This window comes from Dipodomys merriami, unplaced genomic scaffold (genome assembly GCF_024711535.1).
Source record: "Dipodomys merriami isolate MVZ:Mamm:240054 unplaced genomic scaffold, mDipMer1.0.p SCAF_10, whole genome shotgun sequence".
In the NCBI taxonomy this organism is placed as follows: Eukaryota; Metazoa; Chordata; class Mammalia; order Rodentia; family Heteromyidae; genus Dipodomys; species Dipodomys merriami.
In genome coordinates this window covers 13,418,498-13,444,392 of record NW_027202271.1, presented here as the reverse complement: position 1 = coordinate 13,444,392, position 25,895 = coordinate 13,418,498, and the positions used below count along the sequence as shown (strand labels likewise).

The 25,895-nt window shown below is 40.9% G+C and overlaps 1 protein-coding gene across 1 annotated transcript in view; it reads right to left on the bottom strand.

Moving 5' to 3' along the window:
• Positions 1-1,232: 1,232 nt before the first annotated feature.
• Positions 1,233-25,895, bottom strand: part of Spats2 (spermatogenesis associated serine rich 2) — a 66,567-nt gene continuing 41,904 nt past the window's right edge. The window contains exons 8-13 of the mRNA XM_070040482.1: positions 23,641-23,776; positions 14,109-14,167; positions 8,436-8,545; positions 5,496-5,598; positions 3,773-3,984; positions 1,233-2,456 (exon numbers count right to left, since the gene is read on the bottom strand). Of these exons, the coding sequence (XP_069896583.1) occupies positions 2,148-2,456; positions 3,773-3,984; positions 5,496-5,598; positions 8,436-8,545; positions 14,109-14,167; positions 23,641-23,776 (929 nt within the window). The 3' untranslated portion in view covers positions 1,233-2,147. The remainder of the gene's footprint in view (positions 2,457-3,772; positions 3,985-5,495; positions 5,599-8,435; positions 8,546-14,108; positions 14,168-23,640; positions 23,777-25,895) is intronic.

Genomic DNA, 25,895 nt, shown 5'->3' with positions numbered 1-25,895 from the left:
GTGCTCTACCACTTGAGCCACAGCGCCACTTCCGGCTTTTTTCTTTTTGCTTATTTGGTGCTGAGGAATTGAACCCAGGGCCTCATGCATGCAAGGCAAGCACTCTACCACTGAGCTACCTTCCCAGCCCCAAGGGGGCTAACCTTGAGCTGAAGAGCTGAGGGACAGCAACTAGGCCCAGAATTCAAGCCCTATGACCGACAAAAAACAATGGGGGGAACCTCATAATTTTCAAAGTTATTATGGTCATAAAAAAAAACTTTAAATATTTTCCTATAGGGAGATTACAATTTCAACTTCAAGGCATTTTTAACATGTAACTTCCTATCTATCTGTGTGGTGAAAAAGTCTGTCTAGATATAAGATAAACCTCTTAAAATTTCAAGGCCACTTCAATCTCTAGATTTTCTATAAAGTATAGGCAAGCAATTAATCAAGAAAGCAGTTCTTTATCCGAACAAATGGACAAACTGTCAAAAATGAGGTAATCAGCCCCTTGAAAAATATCTTCTTAGCCTCTCTGACTACTGTTTTCTTTTCCAAGAGTCAGTGTCTTGTCAGTCTACACACACACACACACACACACACACACACACACACACACACACACACACACACACACACACACTCTCTCTCTCTCTCTCTCTCTCTCTCTCTCTCTCTCTCTCTCTCTCTGTTCAACCAACCTGAACCCTGGCAGCTCAGCGTTAGCCAAGGAGCCAGGGGAAACCCTGAGGCAGCTAAGTTCTGCACCACTGCCACTTACAGTCAGGGCCTGGGAGAACACATGCTAAAGGAAAGAAAACTCTGCTGTATGACATTATAGATGCTGAGGGTGGGGTTGGGTGGAGGCGTCTAGCACCAGTGCCACCTGCTATACTACCTGTAGGAGTTCAATTATATGGTTATATTCATGACTCCTGTCCAGGGAGACAGAGAATGGGGAACCTTGGGTTCCCTGGGAAAGCAGTTGGCAGCTGTGGTTTTTCTACACTGCTGAATCCTCTTTTGAAAGTCACCATTCCCTATCCTATGGATCCTTTCCCACAGTAACAGCTGCACTGGCTCATTCAGGCTTTCACATTTTAATTTGGTCCCGAAGCTAAGCAGCAGCAGACAAATGACTTGGGAATCAGACACCCTTATTTAAGCACAGAAAAAGTGGTCTGAATGACTTCTACCCCATGAGGCCCAAAGAAAAACTGATAATGAAACCACTTGTGAAACAAATGTGAGAACATTTTTGCAGTTGGTTTTATTCATTCATATAAAGATTGCAGCAATTTCTGTTGTATAACAGCTTAAGTTAACACTAATTATATTGCTATAAATTTGGTTCAGGATTTGAACAGGATTCAGGAAAAGGGGAGAAGAGTTAACAACAACAAAAATCTCCAAATATTGAAACAATGAAATACTTTTTTTAACTTTAAAAAACTTGAATTATATGCTACTTTCCCATAGACTTCCTTGGACTACTTTACAGCCCACAGTATAGCCTAAGGTAACAGGAAACAAGGCTTTGGGCATTTTGAAGAAATTGCAGAATAAGTTATGGTGCCAAGCAGGGGTCTGAAACCTCAATTCAAGTGTCAAATCTCAGGCACATTCTGGGAGAGACAGACTCTCATATATTTCCTAGTATTCTCTTGCTTTCATCAATTAACTTTTATTTTCCTTTTCTGGCTAATCCAGTTCAGTATAAAATTTCCTCACTGCTCCTCTAGTCAAATTCAAATTGACATTTAGGGGGAACCCGGCAGGTCTGCTTAGACAGAAAAGGTACAAGGACTAGCTCTGACCTACTTCCTCCTGATACAGCCTCAGCAGTGGGGTGTGCTAAGTAAGGCTTCTTTAGGCAGTTGGAAGACCTGGTGCACTGGGGAGAATGTTGCTAAATCCTTGAGAAACCTGGCAATAGTTCCTGATTCTTGGTGAAAATGACCAATCAGAATCAGTCATATCATTGAGAAAGATCAAGGGAAAAGTTTCCCCTCCAAAATGATAGAAGATATAGGGAGAGAAGAACCCTAAAACATTCAGATTGACACACACAAAAAGTGATTAACACATAAACTTCTTTTGCTATTACATCTAAGTATGTTTCCTAAAGTCCAGTTATCAGGATGAAGAGGCCAGTTGGAATTTCAATAGTTCACAGCTTCAGGCCGGGAGGTCCTGGGTTTGCGCTGAGGGAGCCCCTTTTTAAATGAGGGCTTAGATGGGCTAGGCTCCATGCTGGCTCCAGTTCCATTGGTCCCTGCAGAGTGAATATGGCCCCACTCACTAGTATTTCCCAGTGCCTGGCATGGAGCACTCTGATACCTGGAACCAGATGAATACCACGAACTATTTCTGTAATGATCCACACTGTCATGTTGCCCTTGGTTTGTTGGGTCATTGGACTTTTGGCTTTGTGGCCTATAGCCTCGTCCTCGTCTGGTCCCCGGAAATACCTAAGGATAAAAAAAATGTTTAAGATACTCTGACATTACAGTGCCCCACTGGTTCCAGTTTGGTTTATAGGGGTTTTTCTGAAAGCATAATTGTGGTAGTTCATGTTTGGGACTAAGAATTCTATCAGCCATACCAACCTAGCCACCATATTAACACTACCGTTCCCTGCCATTCTCCACTGAAGAGAAGCTTCAGATAGGCACAAGAAAGCTAACTCTGAAGAAAGAATATTCTGAGTTGTTATGAGCTCTTAATTGGAGATATATCCCTAAGCTCTTCAGCTCAAGGTGAGCAACACACCACTTGAGCAACAGCACCACTTCCAGCTTTTTTTGGTGCATGTGATACTGAGGAATTGAACCCAGGGCTTCATGCATGCTAGGCAAGCACTCTACCACTAAGCCACATTCCCAGCCCTGAATATATATTTTATCACATCTTAATATGTCTCTAGTACTGAATATTTGGAATAATACACACCACTGTGTTCTGTTCTGCTATGTATTAGAGCATATATTAAGCCATGCTTTGTAACATTTTACACTTTTCACATTACAATCCAGGAAGTTTATGGCTTATGAGATTTCTTTTTTCCTTCTAATTCCAATGTTCTATCAATTCTGAAGACATAAGAGTAATCATTGCTTTGGATTTCTTTTACAAACTCTTCTACTATGGATTTTCTCCCCACAGGTTCATTTTCTCTTTTCTTGATATGGTCACTTTGCGCTTCTAGGGAGATGCTGCTTTTGGACACAAGATTTTGAGGCTGGGCTGGGAAGGTGGCTCAGTGGAAGAGTGCTTGCCTTTCATGCATGAGGTCCTGGGTTCGATTCCTCAGCACCATGTAAGCAGAAAAAGCTGACACTGACATGAGCAGAAAAAGTGACACTATGGCTCAAGTGGTAGAGCACTAGCCTTGAGCTGAAGAGCTGAGGGACAGTGCCCAAGCCCAGAGTTCAGGCCCCACAACCGGCAAAAAAAAAAAAAAAGATTTTGAGGCTGCTCCTCAAAGGGCTTGTCCTCCCTATGATGGGTACATGACTTCCAATGTAACTAATTACCAGGCAATACTACCTACAATAGTGAGGATCACTGTCAACCTAAGAAAGTCAGCAGTTCTGGGCAATAGGATTTAGCTAATGATTTGAATATCATACCAAATGCTTTCTCAGACTGATTAGGACTAGAGGATGGAAAATAGATGATGAGTGAAAAGAGAAGAATATAATTAATATATTGAGTTATCAGCACTTAAACACCATTGCAATCAGGAGTCTTTTCTCCCTTACATGCTGTTTGGAAACCAAATTACCTCCCAATGAGGCTGGTAAGGTCGGCTGCTGGAGTTTGCTGTGGCTGCAGGAGTCTCTCCTGGTGCAGAGTTTCTCTTATTAGCACCTGTAAGGCTGGGAGCAGAGGCACAGGTGGAAGAAGCAGCAGAGGCATCACTGGGCTCACTCAAGGACACAGATATAACTGAGCTACATCGGGATCTGGTTGAATAGCTATTCTTTGGATGGGACACTGAAACAGAAATGAGGAACATGTTATATGATGAAAGAGCATTATGGGTAAGGTTTCCCCTATCCATTTCAAAACAAGAAAAAGAACTGTTTTTGAATGATCAAAAGGAAGCCTATAGGGCTGGGAAGGTGGCTCAGTGGTAGAGCACTTGCCTTGCATGCTCAAGGCCCTGGGTTCGATTCCTCAGCACCACATAAGCAGAAAAAAGCCAGAAGTGGCGCTGTGGCTCAAGTGGTAGAGTGCTAGCCTTGAGCTGAAGAGCTGAGGGACAGTGCCCAGGCCCAGAGTTCAGGCCCCACGACCGGACCCAAAAAAAAAAAAAAAAAAAAAAAAAAGGAAGCCTATAAAGCAAGTAACTAGAAAGAAAATTTGCCTTCTTCCTTCTTCCTCCACTCCTTCCAAAATCTCAATGCTTTATGGGAATGCTTAGAGACAGAACAGTTTAATATCAAATTACCCATTCCCCTCACCCCTCCCCATGACTTCTTGGCATTTCCTACTACCGAAACTGGCTACAGCTTCAGCAGCTGACTAAGCCTGGGAACAATAGTATGGGCCATATGTTCAGTTTCCCAAGCAAGAACATTCTAAAGTACAGACTTTGCAAAGAAACAAGGTAAACAAATCAAATTTTTACAAAATCCTTTTTTAAAAAGTGAATAATACAAGGTAAAAAACACAATCAATTCAATATAAATAGAGCTAGTCTTTACAACAAACATTTATGCTGCCAAATTCTTTTTGCAAAAATAACCCCAAATTCAAAATACCAACCCAACTGATTTTCAAATTAAATGCTACCAAATTCTAATGATTCAAAACCACTCCCCTGCTTTTTTTCCCCTTGACCTTAAGCTTGGTCTAATAAGTTAATAATCACTACTCCTATTGTTTTGGAAGTGCTAGGGATCAAACCCAGGTCCTTGCAAATGTAAGACAAGCATTCTACTACTGAGCTACATCCTCAAGCCCAACATTTCATTTTATACTCATATTGAAAAATTAGAGGAGGTGAGTTCAGGGACTGATATGTCACTACAAACTTTCACCCAGAGCTGCATCCTTTTCTGTCTTTAATGCTAATATTTAAGGACCTATTATGTGCCTGGAGGGAGGTACATAAACTCCTATGTTGTTCTTCCCTTTTGTTGGCAGTATTAGGGTATGAACGCAGGGCCTCACACTTGCTAAGGCAGGCATTCTACCACTTAAGCCATAAATCCAGCCCAGAGCCTTATGTTCTTTACATTATATATGGTATACTTCTCAATGTAGCAGAAAACAATGGAAAAAAAAATATCTTGTGGTTAGGGATCTGGTAAATACTCATCATCTCTCAAGTTTAAGGTATTTGCATCCACGGATTTTGTAAATATCCCAGAGTCATTTTCCAGTGCCCCCCCCCCCAACAACAAAAAAGTAAATGAGGCACTGAGGAAGAATCAGTGGGAGACCAGAAGATAGTCTCTTTACCATATCTAGTGCCCAGTATCTCTCATCATCCATCTTACCTTGTCCAAATGAATCAATGCTCTTCTTCAGAGTTTCCACATCACAGGTGAACCGTGCTACTCGACCCAGATCCTCATCGTATTTACGTTCACTAACAAAGTGCTGGAAAAAGGGCACAGGAAAGTCTCTGGGTTAAACATTATACATGGAACTGATAACTTACTATATAAAAGTGAAACAATTATATTTTCAATTTCCTCTTTTTTATTACTTAATATCAAATTTTCTCGTTTTCACAAGAGCCCAAAGATAAGTTTGGGGTTTTATGAAATGTTGCAGGATGGTCAAAGCCCAGTAGGTATAATCCAAATACTTGTACAGAAGGGGGAAAAAAGGACAAATTTATAGTGGGGGACTCTCTTTCTACTACATGGTTCCATTTTACAAAGAAGCAGCAAAAATGTCCATAAGCCATGACAATGATCTCATTTAGATAGATGGTTTGGTGCTCCACAATAGGAACCTCCTTAGGAACCATTTCATCTCTATAGCACACTATTTCATAGTCATTGAAATAGGAACAATTTCTTGATGGAAAAATTCTTGATGGAAAATCACTCATGTGAAAAGTCAACTTTGGAAATGAGAAGAGTTTTATGCTGCAAGTGATTTAATCCTTTTTTGCAGACTGAGGGGAGAAGAAACCAACCCCTTGGGTCAAATACTAACTACACTATAGAAATTTTCAGGAAATTTGAAACATGTCAGGAATTAAGCACTCTCACAGATACATTCAATAAACAATATGTAAGGTAGCCAGAAATCATTTTTTCAGATAGAAAAGCTAAGGGCCTGCCTAGATATAATCTGGAAGATCTCAAATGAATCAGAATCCTTGAGATGCATCCAGAAATACTGACAAGGAAAGGAGAGAAAAATTATCTTTGGGACTTAAGGTCCTAAAGCTCCTTAGTAAATTATAGCTTAGGAAAACACATGTGAACCTCTTATAACAGGTCCTTAAACATGTATTATTAGTCTGAGATTAATTCTGAAACAAATTTTAGGGTTTGCTGAGTCAAAAAGTATGACAAATACAAGTATCTGGAAGACAGTTAAATTGCACAGTTCCTAAGTTCAGTAAACTGAAAATGTGGAAAAAGAAACGTTTCTAGAAGTATTTCTAGCAGCCTTCCAGCCATGGGGAAGGGAAACAGATGAAGCCTAATAGAGCCAGAATTCTAATTCCAAAGGGATTTCCAGTTTCTCCCAAAGAACTGAATGAGACTGACTGGCACCAGTTTGAAGATGTTCTATAAAACTGTATAACATAGCTTAGCTAAATAGGAAGTAGTAATTTAAAGAGTAAATAGTAAAGTTTGTGTCGTTTGGCTATTTTACCTCAATGAATTCTATGGAGCAGTGAGAGAACAGAAGTACTTTATAGACTTGTGTGAACACTGGACTAAAATGATGATAAGGATCCCAGAAAGAACCTAGATGATCTTCCACCTATGTCTGTGGAGATTATAGATATAAAGGCTATTGAAAGCTCCCTCAGCAAGTGTTACTCTCAATTTTGGCAATAAAGCTTACTTTAGAAAGAGCAAAAGCTAAGGGCTCAGGGTAGAAAAGGCCAACTTCCCATTATTCATGCAGTTTGCTGTTTACAAACAATTATTTAGAATATATTGTCTACAACTGCTCATGGATATTTCAACCTCTCTCAGGTTTGTATGTTTAGTTTCAGAAACATAAACACTGTCCTTTATATAAAAATTTAAAAGGTATTGAGTCATAAAATGATTCTAGGAGACAGAAGGCCAACACAGGAAGTTTGAAGCTGGTTTGCTACACAGCAGAATTAGTCTTAATCAACAAGTATGACTTGGACACTGGTCATCTTCATAAAAATTACAATATAAAAGCAACATCTCAAATTGTTAATTTTTCTCCATAAAATCAGAATTGACCAACCAACTGTTGCTTACTAAAAGTCTGTTATGTTCCAAGGCACTGTGCTAGGCACTTGGAATAAAGAAGCTCCGGATATTATGCATTCTAGTGGGGAAGACAGAGCAATCCAGGACACATAAAATTATAACTATTCCATCAGAGCCCAGTATTGGGGCATAAGGGAATGAGGAAGGAAAGGTAGGCCAAAAGTGACCTAGGAAATAGAAAGTGTCTGTGGAAAGGACCTTTTAGAAGAGCTGGAGTACAGAGGACAATGTGGACCCAAGTGTGAGAAAGGATGGGACCAAAGCAAGCTCATGTAAAGCCTTGCAGATTGTTTTAAGGATTATATATATTTTAAATGTGTTGGAAAGTTTGAAGCAAGTTACTGTAGTGTTAGGAATGGTTGTAGGATAGGGAAGTTAAGGAAGTAGCAAAGTGCCTGGAGAGAATCAGGTAAGAGTCTATTATGGAAAGACCAAGACAGAATAGTAGCTTGATTCTCATGGTAGAAAAGGAAATGAAAAGGACAGACCTAAGATTTAGTAGGAGGTCAAATAGACAGGGTCTTTTGATAGATTCAGTATGGGAAACGTAGTTTCTTCATTATTTTGTTGGTAGTAGGGCTTGAACTCAGGGCCTGGGTGCTGTCCCTGAGCTTGTTCACTCAAAGCTAATGTTCTACCACTTTGAGCCACAGCGACACTTCCGGTCTTCTGGTGATTAATTGGAGATAAGAGTCTCACAGACTTTCCTGCCCCAGCTAGCTTTGAACTTCTATCCTCAGATCTCAGCCTCTTGAGTAGCTAGGATTACAGGCATGAGTCATTAGTGCCCAGGTGGGAAATGAAGTTTTATTCTTAAGGTTTCCTGTTAAGATAACTGGATAGTTGGCACTACCATTTATAGAGAAAGAGAACCTAGAAGAGGGCTATATTGGGAAGGAAAGCTCATGACATCTATATATTACAAGTAGCTAGGAATTTTGGAGATTTGCTATGTTAGTTACTGAGGGTAAGAAGAAAGGCGGAAAGAAGTTTTACCTTGATATCAGCTCTGAGCTCAACCAACTGTTCCTCGGACATTCGCACAGCCACATCAGTCATCTTTTTTAGAAGTTCTGCTTTCTTTTGCCGGCTGAGCAAAATTTCCACTGTTGAGGAAATGTAAGTATAAATCTTATTTTGCTGTTAAATAGAATAAAGAAAAGCTACAGTGTGATAGAGGAGGTAAGAACGATAGGAACATACTGTAAATGTAAAAACAGTGAAATCCCTCTGTGTAGCTAATGTAAGCCTGTAATCCGAGGTACTTAGGACCCTGAGGTCTGAGGATCGAGGTCTGAAGCCAGCCAAAGTAGGACAGTCTTATCTCCATTAACTACCAAAAAACAGGAAGTGGGGCTGTCACTCAAGTGGTAGGGCACTAGCCTTGGGTGAAAAATCTAAGGGAGACTGCACTTTGTTCCACAGGCTCCCTGATCTACAAAACTCATGTGTAGCCATGGCAAATAAAAGCTATTATAAAAATCTCCCATGCACAAAAGAAATCCTCCCAGGAAACAGAACTAGAGTTGTCAGATCAACCACTAAATAACTCTGCTATTCCTGTCCAGCAACTCTGCTATTCCTGTCCAGCAAAATTTGATCATTATTTTTCTAAGTGAGTTAACTGACTATCCACCCTCCTTTTCTTCCGAACAAAAGCCCAGGGTTAAGGTAGGCATGATGGCCCGGTACTGGTGGCTCACATCAATCCTAACTGCTCAGGAGGCTGAGATCTAAGGGTTACATTCAAAGCCAGCCCAGGCAGAAAAGGCCACAAGACTCTTATCTTCAATAAACTACTCAGAAAAAGGCAGAAGTGGCTCAAGTCGTAAAGCTCTAGGTTTGAGCAAAAAGAAGCACAGGGACAGGGCCCAAGCCCTGAGTTCAAGCCCCAGGACTGGCAAGAAAAACAAGGTAAGATAGGCAGGCATGTAACACCTGTAATCCTAGCTACTCAGGAGGCTGAGATATGAAGATCACAGTTCAAAGCCAGCCCAGGCAGGAAATTCTGTGAGACTCTTATTACCACTAAACTACCAAAAAAGCCAGAATTGTAGCTATGGTTCAAGTGGTAGAGTGCTAGCCTTGAACAAAGGAGGCTCAGGGAAAACACCCAGGCCCTGAGTTCAAGCCCCAGGACCCACCCCCTGCCCCCCAAACACACAAAAGAAAAAAAAAAAACCAACCAAAGAGCTTTATCAGGTATTAGACAGCTAAATGTCTTTAGCAAGTTTATGTAGCCCAAATGCCACATGAATATGCCATCGTGAATAACTACAACCACATCAGGTTAATCAATCAAAGCAATGTTAGGAATATGTCTACTAAAGCATCTTAACAGGTAGATCTAAAGCTACAAAGAAAGGGTTTATTGTTCTAGCTCTGAACATAAAATTACTTCTCATTCATATCGACTTCAGTTCCTTTCTGTTCCAGCAGCATTCTGGGATTTCATGACAAAAATTAGAGATTTCAGATGGACAAAATGTGTTGAGTAAAGATTTCTACATATATAATTTAGAGGACTTAATTATATATATAATGAACATGTTACTTTTTTGGTGCCACTACTGGGCTCGAACAATGAATTTAGGACTTCATGCATTTCCTTGCCTTTTTTGCTCAAGGCTAGCCCTTTACCACTTAAGCCACATCTTAAATTCTGACTGTTTGCTTGTTGTTAACTGGAGATAAATCTCTTGGATTTGTCTGCCCAGGCAGGCTTCCATCCTCTATCCTCAGATCTCAGCCTAAGTAGCTAGGATAATAGGTTTGAGCCATTGGTGTCCAGCCTTTGTGTATGTGCATGGGCCAGTCCTGGGCTTGAACTTAGGGCTGAGGCTGTCCCTTAGCTATTTTTGTGTTGTTGTTGTTGGTCATGGCTTGAGCTCTGGGCCTGGGTGCTATCCCTCAGCTCTTCAGCTCAAGGCCGGGCGCTCTACTACTTGAGCCACAGGGCCACTTCTGGTTTTCTGGTGGTTTATTGGAGATAAGAGTCTCACAGACTTTCCTGCTGGGAATGGCTTTGAACCATGATCCTCAGATCTCAGCCTCCTTAGTAGATAGCTAGGTGTGAGCCACCAGCGCCTGGCTGTCCCTTAGCTTTTTTGCTTAAGGCTAGTGCTCTACCACTTGAACTCCACTTCTGGCTTTTTGGTGGTTAACTAGAGATAAGAATCTCATGGACTTTCCTGCTTGGACTGGCTTAAAACTGGGATTCTCAGGGATCAGCACCACGAGTACCTATGATTACAGATATGAACCACTAATGTCTAGTAGGCTTTTTTTTTTTTTTTTTTTTGGTTGGTCGTGGGGCTTGAACTCTGGGCCTGGGCGCTGTCCCTCAGCTCTTCAGCTCTACCACTTGAGCTACAGTGCCACTTCCCAGGTTTTCTAATAAAACAAAAAACTAAAGACGAAAACCTACTACTTTAAAAGGTTAATGTAACTGCATATATGAATGTTAAAAACTGAGCTGTGAAGTGCTATATGTACATAAATAATTTAGTAAAACTATCATTTATAAAAAAGCACCTTCTTGATAGTAGTAGTAAAGAAATTATTGTTATCACTGAGGACCAGCATTTTCAGGGAGAAAGGTGATAAAGACATAAAAGTGATGAAGTTGGGGCTGGGAAGATGGCTCAGTGGTAGAGTGCTCTCCTTGCATGCATGAGGCCCTGGGTTGATTCCTCAGCATCACATAAACCAAAAAAACCGGAAGTGGCACTGTGGCTCAAGTGGTAGAGCTCTAGCCTTGAGCTGAAGAGCTCAGGGACAATGCCCAGGCCCAGAGTTCAGGCCCCATGACTGGAAAAAAAAAAATTGAAGTTAGGTATAATTATACAGCTCTGATTTTGACTATGATGGCTCTGAGGTTACAGCTAGTTAAAGCTGGGTCATGGGTATTCATTAGTGTATTTGAAATAGGTTTGAAATTTTCTGCGAAATATTTATCTTTTTTTTTTTGGTCGGTTATGGGGCTTGAACTCTGGGCCTGGGCACTGTCCCTCAGCTCTTCCGCTCAAGGCGAGTGCTCTACCACTTGAGCTACAGCGCCACTTCCTGTTTCCTGGTGGTTTATTGGAGATAGGAGTCTCACGGTCTCTCCTGCCTGGGCTGGCTTTGAACCGCAATCCTCAGATCTCAGCCTCCTGAGTAGCTAGGATTATAGGTGTGAGCCACCAGCGCCCGGCTTGAAATATTTATCTTAAAAAGCATTTTTTTTTTTTTTTGGAGTTGGGAACTGGTAGCTCATGCCTATAATCCTAGCTACTCAGGAGGTTGAGATCTGAGGATCGCAGTTCAAAGCCAGCCTGGGCAGGAAAGTGTGTGCAACTCTAATCTTCAATTAAACACCAAAAAAGCTGAAAGTGGAGCTGTAGCTCAAGTGGTTGAGGACTAGCCATGAGCAGAAAAGCTCAAGGACAACACCCCAGTCCTGAGTTCAAGCCCCAGGACTGGTGTGGGAAAAAAAGGAAACAACTTTTCTAATTATAAATCTGGTAGGGGCTGGGAAGGTGGCTCCGTGGTAGAGTGCTTGCCTTGCATGCATGAGGCCCTAGGTTTGATTACTCAGCACCACATAAGCAGAAAAAGCTGGAAGTGGCACTGTGGCTCAAGTGGTAGAGTGCTAGCCTTGAGCTGAAGAGTCTAGGCCCAGAGTTCAGGCCCCATGACTGACCAAAAAAAAAAAAAAAAAAAATCTGGCATCCAATATATGAAGTATAATCTGCCACTGAAAAGCCCCAAATCAATACCCCAAATTGCAGCTGATACTTGTTTACATGTAGATATATACCTTTATAAACTAAAACATAATGGTATCTAATGCTTCCATTCAAAACTCCACAAATTACCTGTTACTCTATTCCTCCAAATCTATTTCAGTAAGCCTTTACGGAATCCTAGTGATGGCATTCTGAACTTTTCTTTACTTACCAATTATAGATGATGAGTGAAGACTATTTTCCTAAGAATTATGCTTAGGTGGCAGATATCATGATGCAATCTTTACATATTGGTATTACATATTTAAAATATTTAAATTTGTAAATATTCTTAAAATAGACACTTGCAAAGTAATTTTTCTTTTCATATACAGCACAGTACAGCTTCTCAAGACTGATTACATGTATGAACTCTTTTTCCGCAGGTCCTGGGGCTTAGATTCAGGGCCCTAGGCGCTCTGAGCTTCTTTTGCTCAAGTCTAGCACTCTAATCATTTGAGCCACAGCTCCAGTTCTGGTTTTGTGGTCCTTAGTTGGAGGTGAGAGTCTCACACTTTCTTCCCTGGGCTGGCTTTGAAACCAAGATCCTCAGATCTCAGCCTCCTGAGTAGCTAGGATTATAGGCATGAGCCACTGGTACCTGGCTTAAAAATATAAATCCTTTTAAGTTTACTTCCCCCCCCCTTTTTTGGAATTTTTTTATTGTGATTAAGTGATTATATAAATTTCACAAATTTCACAGTATTGTGGGATAGTGATACTTAGTTAAAGTCACAAACACATTCTAACTTTCATAGGACAAATTGTCTTTATCGTGGTCTATAAAGTTTATGAGTTCTATGAGTTTTGATAACATAGTTATTTCTTCCACATCGGGTGATATATACATTTCTTTCCTTTTGCTTAATGTCAGCGGTTCCCTCTTTCCTGCTTATTCCCTCCCTCCCATCGCTGCCATTGAGTTGCTTAGTTCATTTTGATCAATGTCCAGTGCAGCTTTCCACTTTTCTTTTTTGTTGGTCATGGAGCCTGAACTCTGGGCCTGGGTACTGTCCCTCAGCTCTTCAGCTCAAGGCTAGCACTCTACCACTTGAGCCACAGTGCCACTTCCAGCTTTTTCTGCTTTTGTAGTGCTGAGGAATTGAACCCAGGGCCTCATGCATGCAAGGCAAACACTCTACCACTGAGCCACCTTCCCAGCCCCTCCACTTTTCTTATGAGACCATTTGCAAATTACATACTTAATTTTTAATAAACTAGACACACACACACACACACACACACACACACACACACACACACACACACACACACACACACACACACACACACACACACACACACACACACACACACACACACACACACACACACACACACACACACACACACACCCTTACTGTGGCATGCATTCTGGACTTTTTCCCCTTCAGTACTGGGGATTAAGCAGTGCTAGACAGGTACTGTTATCACTTGAGCCAGGGCCCCAGCTCTTTTGTTTTTATTTTATTTTTGATAGAGGATCATGCTAACTTTGCCTAAGTTGGCTTCAACCTGGAGATACTCCTATCTCTGCCTCCAAATGTCTGGGATTGTAGTAGTGTATCACTTATGCCCCACTCATACAAGCTCCTTTTATGAGGATTGAGAGGTGAAAACCTATTATTTCTTTTTTTTTTTTTTTTTTTTTTTTTGGGGTCCGGTCGTGGGGCCTGAACTCTGGGCCTGGGCACTGTCCCTCAGCTCTTCAGCTCAAGGCTAGCGCTCTACCTCTTGAGCCACAGCACTACTTCCGGCTTTTTTGTTTTTGCTTATGTGGTGCTGGGGAATCGAACCCAGGGCCTCAGGCATGCAAGGCAAGCGCTCTACCACTGAGCTACCTTCCCAGCCCCCACCTATTATTTCTATAATAGTTTTAAATAAAGAATGGTTATCTTACTGGCTTCAGCTTTTACTTTGTCCATTTCAGCAAGCAATGCTACTTCTCGATCCATTAAACTAAAAAACAACAACAAGAAAAGGACAAAGGCTCAATTAGAAATTCAAACGTAGAAACAGCACATTCTTAATAGTGAAGACATGAAAAATTTGCAATATTGTAAGGGCCACGTGAAAATTATGATGTTTTATTGCCAACAAAGAATATTTTAAGAATTTCCAATAAAAATAAATAGACTTAATTCTTTTACTTCTATAAATTTCAGTAGAACAGTTGCTATAAGTCCAGGAGTTGAGAACCAGTAGATGGCAGTATCAAGTTATAAAACATTTTAAAAATAAGTTGTGCTAAAGGAAAGCCTTAAAGAAATTACTGTTTCCACATATGCACTCACATTTTAAAAATAGATTTTTTAGTTTATAAAATTTGAAAGTTTTGCTTCTAATGAAGCGCTACTTCCCCAACCCCCCCCCCAAGGGCTTATGGAAGCTATCTCCGATTAGGATTTATACATTTCAACAGGTGTTTTCTTTTTTTTTTTTTATTGTAAAGATACTATACAGAGGATTACAGTTACATGAATAAGGTAATGAGAACACTTCCTATTGAGCATTGTTACCCTCTCCATTGTTTCCCCCCTACTATCCCTTCCCTCCCTACCTTCCCCAAGGTTATTTTTTTAAATTGTGATTAAGTGATTACATAATTTCCCAAATTTCACAGTATTGTGGAATAATGATGCTCATTTAAAGTCACAAGCTCATTCTAACTTTCCTGGAGCAAATTGTCTATCACGGTCTATAACATATAACAGTGTACACATATACACCATACATGTGATCAGCAGCATGGGGATACTTAGTAGTGGTTCAACCAGATGAGTGGAAGTTTTTCGTTTCTTAAGTCCTGTTAATTTTGTCGTATCACCTAACATTTTGGATTTGGTCTCAGGGAGACCATATACCGTTTGTCTCTGCTCTTGGCTTACCTCGCTCAACATGATTTCTTCTAGCTCCATCCATTTCCCTGCAAATGCCATTATTTTGTCATTTCTAATGGCTGCATAATATTCCATTGTGTATAGATACCCTAATTTTTGGATCCATTCATCTGTGGTGGGCATCTGGGTTGTTTCCATATCCTAGCTATTGTGAACAGTACTGCAATAAACATGGAGGTGCACGTGTCCTTGTATATTGGTTCCTGTTGTTCAGGGTAGATGCCTAGAAGTGGTATGACTGGGTTGTAACGGAGGTCAATCTTTAGCTTTCTAAGGACCCTCCAGACTGCTTTCCAAAGTGGTTGTATAAGTGTACTTTCCCACCAGCAGTGTAATAGGGTTCCTCTTTCTCCACATCCCCTCCAGCATTTGTGGTTGGCTGATTTGTGGATGTGGGACATTCTGACCGGGGTAAGGTGGTATCTCAGGGTTATCTTTATTTGCATTTCCTTCACCACCAGGGATGATGAACATTTCCTCATGTGTTTCTTTGCCATTTTTATTTCTTCATCTGAGAATTCCCTCTTTAGTTCCCTTGCCCATTTAGTAATTGGTTTGTTAGGTTTGAGAGGGATTAGTTTCTTGAGTTCCCTGTATATACTGGATGTTAACCCCTTGTTTGATATATTGCTGGTGAATATTTTTTCCCAATTAGTTGGTTGTCTTTCTAGCTTGGTTGCGATAGATTTAGCTGTGCAGAAGTTTTTTATTTTAAGGTAGTCCCATTTGTCGAGTCTCTCTCCAATTTCTTGTGACCCTGGGACTCTGTTCAGGAAGTTCCTTCCTGTGCCTATTAGTTCAAGTGTCTCTCCTACTCTGTCCTGCAGTAGTTTCAGAGATTCAGGTTTAATGTTAAGGTCTTTAATCCATTTTGAGTTGATGTTGGTGCCTGGTGATAGGCTGGGGTCCACTTTTAGTTTTCTGCATGTGGCCGCCCAGCTTTCCCAGCACCAGTGGTTGAAGAGGCTGTGTTTCTTCCATTGTATGTCTTTGGCTCCTTTGTTGAATATCAGCTGGCTATAGGCCTGTGGATTTATTTCTGGATCTTCTATTCTGTTCCATTGGTCTTCGGGTCTGTTTTTGTGCCAGTACCATGCTGTCTTTGTTATTATAGCTCTGTAGTAGAGTTTGAAGTTCGGCATGGGTATCCCTCCCATGTTGTCTTTATTCCCTAGAATTGTTTTGGCTATTCTAGGTCTTTTGTTGTTCCATATGAATTTTTGGACTGTTTTCTGTATTTCAGTGATACTGTACGTCATTGGGATTTTAATAGGAATTGCACTGAATTTGTATATTAATTTTGGAAGTATTACCATCTTCACTATATTAAGTCTGCCTATTCAAGAGCATGGGCGATCTTTCCATTTCCTAGTGTCTTCTGCAATTTCTTTAACTTTTTATAGTTTTCATTAAGTAGTTCTTTTACATCTTTGGTTAGGTTAATTCCTAAATATTTTATTTTTTAGGAGGTTATTGTGAATGGGGTTGCTCCCTTTATTTCCCTCTCTTCTTGTACATTGTCAGTGTACAAGAAAGCAACTGATTTTTGTGTGCCGAAGTGAATTATGATTTCTAAGAGTTTGGGGATGGAGTTTTTGGGATCGTGAAGGGATAGTTTAACTTCTTCTTTTCCTATGTGGATCCCTTTAATGTCTTTTTCTTGCCTTATTGCCCTGGCTAAGGGTTCCAGGACTATATTGAAGAGGAGTGGAGACAGTGGGCATCCTTGCCTTGTTCCTGATTTTAGGAGAATTGGTTGTAGCTTTTCCCCATTAAGTATAATATTGGCTATTGGTCTGTCATAATTGGCTTTTATTGTTTTAAGAAATGTTCCTTCTATTCCTATTTTCTCCAGAGCTTTTAGCATGAATGAATGTTGAATTTTATCAAAGGACTTTTCTCCATCTGTGGCGATAATCATGTGATTCTTGACCTTGGCTCTGCTGATGTGTTGGATTACATTTATTGACTTACGTATGTTAAACCATCCCTGCATCTCTAGAATGAAGACTACCTGGTCATAGTATATGATTTTTTTTATGTGTTTCTGGATTCTGTTAGCTAGAATCTTGTTAAGGATCTTTGCATCTGTGTTCATCAAGGAAATTGGCCTGTAATTCTCTTTTTTGGTTGGGTCTTTGCCTGGTTTGGGGATGAGTGTGATATTGGGTTCGTAGAATGAGTTTGGGATAGCTCTCTCCTCCTCTGTTTCTCTGAAGAGCTTGAGGAGTATGGGTATTAGTTCTTCTTTAAAGGTCTTATAGAATTCTGCTGTGAATCCATCTGGTCCTGGGCTTTTTTTTGTTGGAAGACTTTTGATAACTTCCTGTATCTCGTTGTAGGATATTGGCTTATTTAATTGGTTTACTTCTTCTTTGCTCAGTTTGGGCAACTTGTATTTCTCTAAAAATTCATCCATTTCTGCCAGGTTTTCTTCCTTTAGAGAGTATAACTTTTGAAAGTAGTCCATTAGGATTGTTTGGATATCTTGGGTACGTGTTGTGATTTTTCCCGTGGCATCCCTAACCCTTCAACAGGTGTTTTCAATTGTACCAGGTCATTGTCATTTTAGTTTTTTTTTTTTTTTCTTTTTTTTTGGGTCCGGTCATGGGGCCTGAACTCTGGGCCTGGGTGCTGTCCCTCAGCTCTTCAGCTCAAGGCTAGCACTCTACCACTTGAGCCACAGCGCCACTTCCGGCTTTTTGCTTATGTGGTGCTGAGGAATCGAACCCAGGGCCTCTGGCATGCAAGGCAAGTGCTCTACCACTGAGCCACCTTCCCAGCCCCAGTTTTTCTTTTTTTCTTTTTCTTTTTTGGGTCCAGTCGTGGGGCCTAAACTCTGGGCCTGGGCACTGTCCCTCAGCTCTTCAGCTCAAGGCTAGCGCTCTACCACTTGAGCCACAGTGCCACTTCTGGCTTTTTTCTTTTTCTTTGGTGTCTGGTCGTGGGGCCTGAACTCTGGGCCTGGGCACTGTCCCTCAGCTTTTCAGCTCAAGGCTAGTGCTCTACCACTTGAGCCACAGCACCACTTCCGGCTTTTTTGCTTATGTGGTGCTGGGAATCGAACCCAAGGCCTCAGGCATGCAAGGCAAGCGCTCTACCACTGAGCCAACTTCCCAGCCCCACTTCTGGCTTTTGTCTTTTTGCTTATGTGGTGCTGAGGAATCGAACCCAGGACCTCAGAGATGCAAGGCAAGCACTGTACCACTGAGCCACCTTCCCAGCCCCAAGTTTTTCTTTTAAAAAAAAAAATTTATGCAGTACAAAGGAATCAAGCCTGGGGCCTCAAGCATGCTAGGCAAACACACTATACTAAGCCACATTCCCAGTCCCTCATTTTAGTAATTAGGACACAGAATAGTTAAAGCTCACTTCTCAGAAACATTTATAAAAGCAATCTGGAGCAGGGCGCTAGTGGCTCACGCCTGTAATCTTATCCACTTAGGAGGCTGATATCTGAGAATCATGGTTCAAAGCCAGCCTGGGAAGGAAAACCCATGAGACTCTTATATCCAATAAATCAGCAGAAAACCAGAAGTAGCGATGTGGCTCAAGTGGTAGAGTACTTGCCTTGAGCTGAAGAGCTGAGGGACAGTGCCCAGGCCCAGAGTTCAAGCCCAACAACAGACAAAAAAAAACAAAAAACAAAAAAAAAAAACAATCTGGAAAGATGCTATTAGTTTCTGATAGGCTTTTTCTTTATTTTAGTTACCTTTGTTTTTTAGTAGACTAGGGTTTAAAATCAGAATGTCAAATAAAATTAGGGTTCAAAAACCTTTAATTTTAATATTTACATAAATAAATTATCTCAATTTTCTTTCTTTTTTTTTTTTTTTGGGGGGGGGTCCGGTCATGGGGCCTGAACTCTGGGCCTGGGCGCTGTCCCTCAGCTCTTCAGCTCAAGGCTAGTGTTCACTTGAGCCACAGCGCCACTTCCATTTTTTTGTTGTTGTTGTTGTTTATGTGGTGCTAAGGAATCGAATCCAGGACCTCAGGCATGCAAGGCAAGCGCTCTATTACTGAGCCACCTTCCCAGCCCTATCTCAATTTTCTTTAAATGTTGAGTTCAGATTTTACTCTTCCCTCCCTCCCTTCTTCCTCTGTAAAGATGGGTATGTAACCATGACATTCAATGCACGTGCTAAGTAAGCACTCTACCACTGACCTTTATCTCCAGCTTTTGGCTTTTTGAGATAAAGTCTTGCTATGTGGCCTAGGCTAGCCTAATCCTACTGTCATAGATAGCTCCCAAGTTCTACAGTTACAAGTATATACTACTACACTACAGCATCATTTCCCCCTTTATTAGGGGTGGGGTAACTATTTTTTTGTGCTGGTACTAGGGCTTGAACTCAGGGCCAGGGCACTGTCCTTTAGTTGTTTCCATTGAAGGTTAACGTTCTACTACTTGAGCCACAGCTCCACTTTCCAGCTTTTGGTAACTAATTGTAGGTAAGAGTCTATGGACTTTTTTGTCTGGGATGGTTTCAAAAAGTATCAGCTTCCCGAGTAGCTAAGATTACAGGAGTAAGCCACCAGCACCCAGCTTATATCCTGCTTCCTTCCTTCCTTTCTGGTTGTGGGGTTTGAACTCTAGGCCTGTTCCTGAGCTCTTCAGCTCAAGGCTAGCATGCCACCACTTGAGCCACAACACCACTTCTGTTTTTCTGGTGGTTAAGTGGAGATAAGAGTCTCACGGACTTTCCTGCCCAAGCTGGCTTTGAACCGCAATCCTCAGATCTTGGCCTCCTTAGTAGCTAGGATTACAGGTGTGAGCTACCAGTGTCCCACTCCTGCTTTCTTATCAATTTTGAATTTAAATTAAATAACAGCTCCAACAATGTGAAGAAGACAAATTTGATCAATTAGCAAGGAAAATATAATTGGGTTTAGAAATCAGGGCTGGGATGGTGGCTCAGTGGTAGATTGCTTGCCTTGCATGCCTGAGGCCCTGGGTTTGATTCCTCAGCACCACATAAGCAAAAAGAAAAAAGCCAGAAGTGGCGCTGTGGCTCAAGTGGTAGAGCACTAGCCTTGAGCTGAAGAGCTGAGGGACAGCACCCAGGCCCAGAGTTCAGGCCCCACAACCGGACCCAAAAACAAAACAAAACAAAAAAGAAATGATTAAATCACCAGCAAAAGAGATTTTAGGTTTTAAGTATTAGAAAGCTTTTGATTTTACTTATCTTCAGGTATGGGTCAACTTTTATTTGATGTCAAAGTACAAGAAGTCTTCCACATAATTTCCATGATGCCTTTTCAGGGATTATGTAATATTACTGCTGCAAATATGTAAGAACCTTTTGCTTCCTATACTGTTACAAACAGAAAAATGGCTAAGTGACATTAACTCCAAGCCTTAGTTCTGTGTCAAATGGAATAAACTCACCTGTCAATTATGTGTTGAAGTTCCAACTACAAAAAACATTGAAGTAAGGTAACTGAAAAACCCCCATCAGGTAGGTAGAAGAGCTTTATACCAACAGGGAAGGGCAGGTAATCTCTCTCAAATAAAATTGTGCTGGTTATGAGATCTGCTAATCAATACTAAATACACAGTTCCCAGGCCAAATTTTTTTTTTTTTCATTTGTCATTTATGGCTGGTTTCCAAGAAAGCAGGAACTCACAAATCTCTCTCCCAAAATGTTTCCTGGTTCAGGCCTGTTCTCAATGGAATCAGGTCTTATGACTAATCAGAAAGCTTAACAGTCATGGAGACTAGAAGCCTACCAAGGCAAAGTTGTAATGAACTATACTTAGCTCTTTTCTTTTTCTTTTTTTGGTCAGTCATGGGGCTTGAACTCTGGGCTTGGGTTCTGTCCCTGCGCTCAGCTCAAGGCAAGCTGTCTACTGCTTGAGGCAGTGCCACTTCTGGTTTTCTAGTGGTTTATTGGAGATAAGAGTCTCATGGACTTTCCTGCCCAGGCTGGCTTTCAACCGCGACTCTCAGATCTCAGCCTCCTGAGTAGCTAGGATTACAGGTGTGAGCCACTGGCTCGCTCAGCTCTTTTATTTTTCAAATATGTCATATGATAAAAATGTAGTGCAGGGGCTGGGAAGGTGGCTCAGTGGTAAAGTGCTTGCCTTGCATGCCTGAGGCCCCGGGTTCGATTCCTCAGCACCACATAAAAGAAAAAAGACAGAAGTGGTACTGTGGCTCAAGTGGTAGAGCGCTAGCCTTGAGCTGAAGAGCTGAGGGACAGCGCCCAGGCCCAGAGTTCAGGCCCCATGACTGGACCCCCCCAAAAAAAAATGTAGTGCAAAGGACATGATGCTTTGTCTTAGAGGTGCAGAAAATAAAAACTACCTCATAAACTTTTTTTTTTTTGCCAGTCCTGGGGCTTGAACTAAGGGCCTGGGCACTATCCCTGAGCTTCTTTTGCTCAAGGCTAGCACTCTACCACTTGAGCCACAGCACTACTTCCAGCCTTTTTCTGTTTATATTATACTAATGAATTAAACCCAGGGTTTGCTTCATGCATAGTAGGCACTCTAGCACTAAGCCACATTCCTAGCCCCTAGTAAACTTTTTTAGACATCAGAGCTGGTCCATGAGATTCTTATCTTCAATAAACCACCAGCAAACCAGAAATGGCACTGTTGCTCAAGTGGTAAAGCACTATACTTGAGCTAAAGAGCTGAGGGACAACGCCCAGGCCTGACTGACCCAAAAAAAAAAAAAAAAAAAAAAAAGAATTCCAGACTAGCCTGGGCTACCTATCAAGACCCTGTCTCAAAAATGTAGAAACAAACCAGCTATGAGCAGCTCATGCCTGTCATTCTAAGCTACTCAAGAGGCTGAAATCTCAGAATTATGATTCAAAGCCAATCAGGGAAAGTCTGTAAGATGCGTATCTCCACCAATTAACCACCAAAAGCCAGAAAAGCCAGAAGTGGGTCTGTCGTTCAAGTGATACAGCACTAGCCTGAAGACTAAAAAAATAAAAAGCACAGAGACAGTGGCCAGCCCCTGAGTTCAAGCCCTAGGATCTGCACAAAAACAAAACAAAACAAAAGAACAACAACAAAAAACACCAAAGAATAAAAAAGAAGGGAGATAGCTACTCAGGAGGCTGAAATCTGAGGATCACAGTGGAAGCCAGGAAAGTCTGTGAGACTCTTATCTCCAATAAACTACTCAGAAAAGGCCAGAAGTGGCACTGTGTATTCAAGTGGTAGAGCTTTAGCCTTGAGAACAAAGAGGTTCAAGGACAGAGTCCAGGCACTGAGTTCAGGACCCAGGACTTGTCCCCCCCCCCAAAAAAAGAAGGGAGAATGGGATAAAGGAGAGTGCTAAGAGAGACGAGGTTCATTGCAATACAGTGTATATGTATGTATACACTGACAATATACAATGACAATAAAACTATCCTTATATAAATAATATATGCTAATAAAAAAGGTAATAATAAAGTCAAGGAAACCAATGACTAATAGAGTACAGAAGATATATTTGGGGTAAGGTGCATCAAAAAGGATCTCTTCTATAATTCTGTCCACCCCCTATATTCTTAGTTTAAAAGACAAACACTAAATTGAATGTGCAGCCTGCTCTGTATTTATTTTTTTCGTTAAAAAATATTAATGTGACCAAAAACAAAAAAATTAAACCAGTATAAAGTTAAATATACCACAGTATTTTTCATCTATCCTCACTATATAGAGAATATGTAGGAATCTGGAATTAAAGAATCTAGTCAACTAAATGTTTACAAACAAGACCACACTAAAGCTACCAGCAGGACTATTGCAGCACTATTTACTATAGCTAAGATATGGAACCAACCCAGATGCCCCTCAGTAGATGAATGGATCAAGAAAATGTGGTATATATACACAATGGAATTCTATGCCTCCATCCGAAAGAATGACATTGCCCCATTTGTTAGGAAATGGAAAGACTTGGAAAAAATTATATTAAGTGAAGTAAGCCAGGCCCAAAGAAACATAGGTTCCATGGTTTCCCTTATTTGCAATATCTAGTATATGTCTGAGTCAAGCAGAAAAGGTCAGATAAAGTGATGTTAGGGAAATGAACCCTAAGATATGTACTCAAATGTTTTTTTTCTTTCTTGCAATTGTTTCTAACACATTTATAAGATTATTTCTCTGTTGCTTTGTATGTCCCTCCCCCACAGTATAAGCCCTGCTTTCACTGTATTTGATGTCGGTATAATTTGTAGAGGGAAAGGGGAAAAACAAATCGTTTAAATAGGGATACAGGTGGACACATTGCAACAATGAGATGTACAAGTCGTTATGTCAAAAACGAACTTTACAACTTTGGGGGGGGGAGCGGGGAGGATTGGGTGGGGAGGTGGGGGGGGAGGGGGATGGGTAGGGATGGGAAGGGGAAACAAAGGAGGCTACAATGTTTGATAAGAAATGTACTCGTTATCTTGCCCATGTAATTGTAACACCTCTGTACAGTATTTTCACAATAAAAAAAAAAAAGAATCTAGTCAACTGCTAACCATCTTTATAAATGCTTCTTTTTGTGTCTATGACTTATCAAATCAAACTTCACTTACCAGCTCTGTAATTCAGCAAAAGCTTGTTTCATTTTCTTAATGGAAGCATCCATCTCTTCTTTAACTACAACTCGATACCGTGCAAGAGATACTGTGCAACGCTGGAGGTCTTTTACAGATTTTTCAATATTAGAACCTGGGGGGGGGGGGGAATTCAAAGATTATTTATGTCATGTGGAATAAAAATGTTTCCTAAATGATTGTCATTGCCCAACAATCTTATTTTTTGTAACAATTTCTCAAGATTGTTTCTATTTATTTATTTATTTTAAATCTTGCCAAGTACCAGTGTATTATACCTGTAATCCTCGTTACTCAGGAGCTGAGATTTAAGAAACGCATTTCGAAGTGAGCCCAGGCAGGAAAGTCCATGACACTGTTACTTCCAACTAACCAGTGGCACTGTGGCTCAAAGTGATGAGCGCTAGCCTTGAGCAAAATGCTCAGGGATAGCACCCAAACTCTGAGTTCAAGCCCCATGACCAAAGAAATCTTTTGTGCTGGTCTTGGGGCTTGATCTCAGGGGCTGGGCACTGTCACAGAGCTTTTTTGCTCAAGGCTAGAACTCTTAACATTTGGGCCACCAGCTCCAGTTCCAGCTTTTTGGTACTTAACTGGAGATAATGGTCTCATAATCTCCAATTATGCCTGGGCTGTTCAAACAGCAACCTTCAGATCTCAAGGAGTAACAAGAATTACAGGCGTCAGCTACAGGTACTAGGTTAAGACTTGTATTTCAAATTTTTTTCATCTAGTAACAGTACTGGAAGCTTGAACTCTAGGTTTTGTGCTCTTGCTTATCTTTTGGCTCCAGGCTAGAGCTCTACTACTTAAGGCACACCCTCACTTCTGGCTTTTTGCTGGTTAACTGGAGGTAAAAGGCTCTTGAATTTGTCTGCCCAGCCTGGCTTTAAACCACAATCCTCAGATTTCAGCCTCCTGAGTAGCTAGGATTACAGACATAAGCCCTGGCTTCTATTGCATTTGAAAATTTTAATCCTTTTGTTACTGTTTTGAGACAAGTCAGGTTTTGTGTGAACTACCACACCTGGCCCAAAATTTCAATTTTTTTAATTAGTTTTTAAAGACAGAATTTTATTGTGTTGCTCACACTGATCCCAAACTTCTGGGTTTAAGTGATCCTCCTTGCTTCAGCCTCATGAATAGCTCAGATTAAGGCTCCTGACACCATACCCAGCTTATCACTTTCAATTCTTCACTACAATTTGATTGTGTTCTTTTAGAACATACCTAAAAGCCTTTACACTTTGTTCTTTTATTTAACTTCCTTTATTTTTACTTGCTGGATATTATCAGACCTGTAGTTCTGCAATAAGCTGAGGGCTGCTACAAAGATGAAAAAGTAGAGCTACACTAATTAAAATTTAGCACATGTACTAAATAATACATAGCTACAAGGTACACGTATCTTTTACATTTTTGTTTCATTTGTTCACAGGACTGGACCTTCATGCTTAAGATGCATAAAGCTTAGAGGAAGCTGCCAGTGGCTCATGCCTGTAATCATAGCTACTCAGGAGACTGAGATCTGAAGACTGAGGTTCAAAGCTAGCCTGGTTAGGAAAGTCTATGAGATTCTTATTTCCAATTACCACCAAAAAGCTGGAAGCAGAGCTGTGGCTCAAGTGATAAGAGTACTAGCTTTGAGCATAAAAGCTCAGGGGCAACACACACACACACACACAGACACACACAGACACACAGACACACAGACACAGACACAGACACACAGACACAGACACACAGACACACACACACAGACACACACACACACACACACACACACACACAGACACACACACACACACACACACACACACACACACACACACACACACACACACACACACACACACACACACACACACACACACACACACACACACACACACACACACCCCCAAAACCCCTCAGAGGAGCTAATAACCTGTTTATTTATTTAAATAATTACAGCTTAAAAAAAACCCAATATAACAAAGGAGTTACCTCCAGTCAATGCTAAGACAGACAGACAGATACACACACACACACACACACACACACACACACACACACACACACACACACACACACACACACACACACACACACTTAGAACAAAACAAAACCCCTCAAGAGGAGCTAATAACCTGTTTATTTATTTAAATGATTACAGCTTTAAAAAAACAATAATATAACAAAGGAGTTACCTCCAGTCAATGCTAAGTTATGTACCCCAAGGAAGCCTGGAACTT